The sequence below is a fragment of the Anarhichas minor genome, unplaced genomic scaffold (genome assembly GCF_050575085.1).
Source record: "Anarhichas minor isolate MPS153535 unplaced genomic scaffold, ASM5057508v1 ptg000136l, whole genome shotgun sequence".
Taxonomy (NCBI): Eukaryota; Metazoa; Chordata; class Actinopteri; order Perciformes; family Anarhichadidae; genus Anarhichas; species Anarhichas minor.
The window spans coordinates 19859820-19865306 of NW_027466582.1; the positions used below are offsets into that span (position 1 = coordinate 19859820).

Here is a 5487-nt window from a genome sequence, read left to right on the forward strand (position 1 = left end):
TCTTTTAATGACATCATCTCGTTTTTACACTGTTCTTCTGCAATGGTTTAATGACACCGCCACCAGCTGCTCATCTCGATGAACCGATCCAAACATTTACATAACGGTATCAGATGCAGTTTCCTTTTTCCACTTTTCTGCAAACTCTGTATAAATTCGTGCTAAATCACCCAGAGCAATCATCATGCTGTTCCTGCGAAGAAACATGAATGCATAATTTTTCACGCAATTTATAAATAGTGTGAACACCATGAACGGAAATCCATTCACCTCCATTGTATTAATTGAAGGCAAATGAAGTGTGGCTAGACCCTGCAAGGGCAAGTGACACACTATGTTTGAACTAACCCATTAACAACGCAAAGGTAGCATTTATTTCAGCTTGTTTTAACTTGTGTGTTGTGTAGCTCAGTGGTTAATGGGGAAGCATGTGGTGGTATATATGGGTCTGGGTGTCCATGTACAGTGAATGCCCTCTATAAAGAGCGTTTGCTTATCCTTGAGTGTACAGCATATTGATCCGAGTCATGGCACTGGTCCCCTGCAGCCACTGGCTTTCTGTTGTTTGCTAGCATGATGAATGATACTGAGTGGATTCTAAGTCAGCAACAATTACTGCTCTCGACACATCAGTGAGCCAAAGCCTGCAGTATGGGTCCCAGCCATGTAACAAGACAACTTAGAGCAAATCCATTAAAACATTGATTGTTGTTTTCACAGGCGAGCAGAAATCCGTTTCCCTAAGTTCCAACTAAGGAAATCCTACAGTTTAGAAAACCTCCTGAGGAACTCTGGGGTATCATCGGTTTTCTCACACTCAGCCGACTTCTCTGGACTATCGCAGAAGACTCTGAAACTTGCCAAGGTTAAGAGAGAACCAAAATATCCTATTTTTCTTTGCCAGAATGGATTACCATAAAACAACCAGGCACAAGCGCTTGGTTGAGACCTTATTACACATTCAGAAATTCCCCTTCATTGATGCATTGGACATGCTGAACTATACTTTCTCTTCACATCTCTCTCTACTGCTCAAATTCACTGTCTTTATTCTGTCTTTTCTTCTGTTTCTGTCCCTTTTTTCAGGCTCCTCATGAGGTGATGCTCGAGGTGGAAGAGACCAAGTACGAAGATGGGGGGAGACCTGACATCACGCTGGACTTCTCTGTTCCCCCGAGGATTACCTTTAACAGACCGTTCATGCTCATAATCTACGACGATCTCACGGGGCTCGTCCTGCTCATGGGGAGAATTATTGATCCCACAGATGTCTAGACTGAAGTGAACACAGTAGCTTCATTGTGCTTTGCTATTGATAAAATACTACATTCACTTAAATTACATCATTTGTATTTTTTCCCAATAGCATGGCATATCATTCTGGGGACAGAAATGCTTTTCCAGCAATTACATCAAAATTGCAGAGTGCTTTGTTTTACCTCCAATTTTCCCAAACATTACAGGCTGATTTACAGTTTATTTCCCCATTTACACAAAATGATGAAAAGAAATTAAAATGGCAGTCATTTATCCCTGTGACTGAATCCCTGCTATTCTTGCAAAAACATAAAACACTTTTCTTCCATTACAAAAGCATGTGCTTTTTTGTCATTTCTTTTTTCACATCGCAACCCATCTCTTTATCGCCTTGTGCAATTACTGAAGAATTGCTCTGCAGAAACATCGAGGCTTATTCGCCCAATACAAAAAAGAAAAACTCGTGAAAACAGTGTTACATTTTCGCACTGCAGTTTTACCTCAGCATCACACAGCCTTGTGGAGATGACATTGAGCTCATTGAGGAGATGATGAATAGAGGATAGTTTGATGAACAGGACAACAGATCTATCACAAGAAGCAGAAATGTCAGCCTATTAATCAAGAAGGGGCCAATTCCCCCCCCCCCCCCCCCCCCCCCAACCAAGAACTCGTAACTGTCATGTTCCTAGGGTTTTTGTTTGCTTCCTGTTTTTTTTTAAAATTACATGTCGTTTTTTACTTCCTGCCTTCGTATGGTTTTCCCACTTGTGTTCCATCAGTGGATTAGATCCATTTAGCCTGTGTGTTTTCCCGGTCAGCATTCTAGCTGTAATTTCCTAGTTTTTAGTTTCCCCACTGCTTAGTATTTATTCCCAAAGCCCGAATGAATATACAAACATTTATATTAGAGATGTCCCAAGCTCATTTTCTTTTACTATCAACTTTTTAGTAGAGTATTCAGTATTTTTGATCGAGTAGCTCATGTCAGATTTAAAGGCTATATCTGCTATTTCAGTGTACAGATACATATTTAATCAACATTTATTGGATTGTTCTCAGTAACAGCAGATAACCTTCCCAATGTTGAAGGAATTAGATCAGGATTGAGGCCAACTACATGATGATTGAGACAGCCCTAGTCTACATAATCCATTGTACTGCATCTAGCTGACTGATATTATAAAGTTAGTAAACATGTGTTTAGACATTAACTATGTTAGGTGTTTATTGTTTAATGGTTTGGCATGAAGCTAAATAAAGTTTCATCTTGAAATACACTGCATGGTACAGAATATACTGTATGTCTGGACTGTGGGAGGAAACCCACACAGCCTCGGGGAGAACATGCAATCAGTAATATTGAAGAATGGCTCTATGAAAATCAGCGTGACTTTACAGTTGGACAGTTTTATGTCATGTTTCCCTGTGTAATGAAACCCCGGTGATTTCTGTTGTACATGTGATTTCAAAAATGTCATGATTAATGTTAATATGAAGGAGGTACGTTATGCAATACACTACAAAACTTGTGCTGAGTGAGTGAGTTGTGTTGCTTCATTGAAGATAGTTCGGGCTGATATCTCTTAGCACAGGACAGAGAATAGGGGCTGGCTCTTGGTTAATCTTTGACTCAACTGTCAGCTGACTCTCAGAGCTCTTGTATAAAATGGGGAGTTTCTGGCAAACCATCTGCAGCAAAGAGGACATTAAAGGTAAGCATGGCACTTTATCTAGAAGGAATATAGCACTTATAATGCTTGAAACCTTAGAGTATTAGACTTATTATTATTATTCATTGGTAAAAATCAGGTTGGGAAGTAAAACTTTTGAAGTTCTAACATAAGATGTAATAATTAGGAAGTGTACAGCTATTTAGATGCTAAATCATATCAGTGTACCCTGTTTAACTCATCATTGGCTATTATCCACTTGTCATTCCATTAATTCCTAAAATTGTTCTATATATTCTAATACCACTATCACTTATTGTGGCTGAGCCCAACGAACAACTTTTAATTTCCCTGGACAGGCTGTAAAGATGCGTGGGATCTTTGCTAGTTGTGCACTTTCTGCACTGCTGCTGGCTGCAGCCTGGGCAGACCACCACCATCACCACCACAACCACCATGGTGCTGGTCACAACGATCATGCTGCTGGTCACAGCCACGAGGGAGACATGAGCTGCCATAAGCTGTCTCCTCCCAATGCTGACTTCGGCTTTGCCCTCTACAAAAGCCTGAGTACCAATGTTGCTGCTGGAAAGAACATCTTCTTCTCACCGCTGGGCATCTCCACTGCCCTGTCCATGCTGTCTACGGGGGCCAAGGGTGAAACCCACCGCCAGATGTTCTCCAGCTTGGGCTACAGTGCTTCCAACCAGACTGAGATCAACGAAGCATACAAGCATCTTTTTCTCATGGTAGAAGGCAGCCAGGAGGATCAGCAACTGGATGTGGGTAACGCTGTGGCCCTGCGCTCTGGCTTCAGTCCTCTGGAGATGTTCCTGAAGGATGTCAAGCAATACTACTCTGCTCATGTCTTCAACGTCGACTTTACCAAACCTGTGGAGGCTGCAGCTGAGATCAATGCATACATTGCTGGTAAAACCCAGGACAAGATCAAAGATTTGGTGAAGGACCTGGATGCTGAAATGGCCATGGTGCTGATCAACTATGTCTACTTCAAAGGTAGGACACAAGACCATACCGATTAATACTGATTAATACCATTCATGCAGATAGCCAGCTATTTTGATAAAACACACAACTATACATCTAGGTTCAGGAGCATCTCCTTGAGTAGTTCAAGGAGCTCAAGGGCCGTGTATACTATGAATATGTAAAACAAAGTTTTAAAAATTATGCGAAACCATGATCATATTAGTTGACATGCAGCAACTATATTACTTTCCCCCTCCATCGTCTCCTACAGGACGATGGGTGAAACCCTTCGATGGAAACCAGACACAAAAGGCCAACTTCAATGTGGACGAAACCACCAAGGTGCAGGTGGACATGATGAAGAGGACCGGTCGCTACGACTTCTATCAGGACGTTGACAACCACACCACCGTCATCCTGCTGCCCTACCATGGTAACACCTCCATGATGATTGTCCTGCCCGACGAAGGCAAGATGAAGGAGGTGGAGGGCTACATCTGCAAGGACCACATCAGGCACTGGCATGACTCAGTTTTCAGGAGGTAAGAGAGGAATTACATTTCATTTTGAAACCTCCTTTTGATGGCTGTGTAGTGTATAGTGAGTGTAGTCGTTTGTAGGATCATAGGGAATGTCTTGGTGTTTAGTGGGCTTGTAACCTGGATAATTTGGTGTCCGACAAAATTCTAAGTAGATGAGGTGTCCTTGTTTAGCACAGCTCAAGTTGAGTGACCAAGCTGTAGGTCGACTGATTCAATCAAGTGATTGTAACACTGGTGATGTTCTGCGTTTCTTAGTTCTGTGGATCTGTTCCTGCCAAAGTTCTCAATCTCCGCTGATGCCACCCTGGACAGCACACTGAAAGAAATGGGCATGGTCGACGCTTTCACAGACAACGCTGATTTCTCTGGCATCTCTGACGAGGTCAAGCTCAAAGTCTCAAAGGTAGGATCAGCAAACACGCCCTCACATGTTTGTTATGGGAATTGAAATCCCAATTACTCTTTAACATGGGCACAAATACATAAAATAGTAAATCCTGCAAAGACCCTTTGTGAGCTACAGTTTTCCAAGACCTGCGCTCTAATTGGAACTAGACACTAATTGCCTCCTCTCGGTTCCCCCACAGGTGTCCCACAAAGCCATGCTGAGCGTGGATGAAACAGGAACAGAGGCAGTGGGCGTCACCACCATCGAGGTCATGCCCATGAGCATGCCTGAAGTAATGAAACTCGACAGACCCTTCATGGTCTTCATCCTGGAGCACTCGACCAAGACCATCCTCTTTATGGGCAAGATCAACAACCCCACAGCCATGTAAAGATGCTAGGGACATGAGTGTTACATTTGTAATATTGTCACACTGTAGTAGGTTTTAATAACTACAGGACATAAAGCTCATTTTGACCTCAGTATCTGAAAGCAGTGTTGAGATGTCACAGTGATATTAAGAGCATTGGGAATGATGAATGGAGGGTAGTTCGATGAATAGGACAACAGATCTATCAAGTAACCGAAATGTCAAGTCTATCAATCTGCTTGCAGTCTGTCAGTGTGACTCATTTAT

At 42.3% G+C, this 5487-nt stretch overlaps 1 protein-coding gene across 2 annotated transcripts; it reads left to right on the forward strand.

Annotated features, from left to right (window-relative positions):
* Positions 1-425: 425 nt before the first annotated feature.
* Positions 426-5241, forward strand: LOC142942239 (alpha-1-antitrypsin homolog). Of its 2 annotated transcripts, XM_076084496.1 has the most exons (5): positions 426-436; positions 3319-3947; positions 4192-4462; positions 4718-4865; positions 5050-5241. In XM_076084496.1, exons 1-5 carry the CDS (start codon positions 429-431, stop codon positions 5239-5241), a joined length of 1248 nt encoding a protein of 415 aa, XP_075940611.1. In that variant the 5' UTR covers positions 426-428. The 2 variants fall into 2 exon arrangements, with proteins under 2 accessions (XP_075940611.1, XP_075940610.1); XM_076084495.1 differs by lacking the exon at positions 426-436 and having other exon boundaries at positions 3293-3947.
* Positions 5242-5487: the final 246 nt, after the last annotated feature.

Bases quoted from the DNA above. Each gene is read 5' to 3' on its own strand.
- LOC142942239 (XM_076084495.1), top strand. From the start codon at position 3,299: ATGCGTGGGATCTTTGCTAGTTGTGCACTTTCTGCACTGCTGCTGGCT. The intron at 4,463-4,717 runs GTAAGAGAGGAA...TGCGTTTCTTAG, and splicing joins CATGACTCAGTTTTCAGGAG to TTCTGTGGATCTGTTCCTGC. The intron at 4,866-5,049 runs GTAGGATCAGCA...GTTCCCCCACAG, and splicing joins TCAAGCTCAAAGTCTCAAAG to GTGTCCCACAAAGCCATGCT.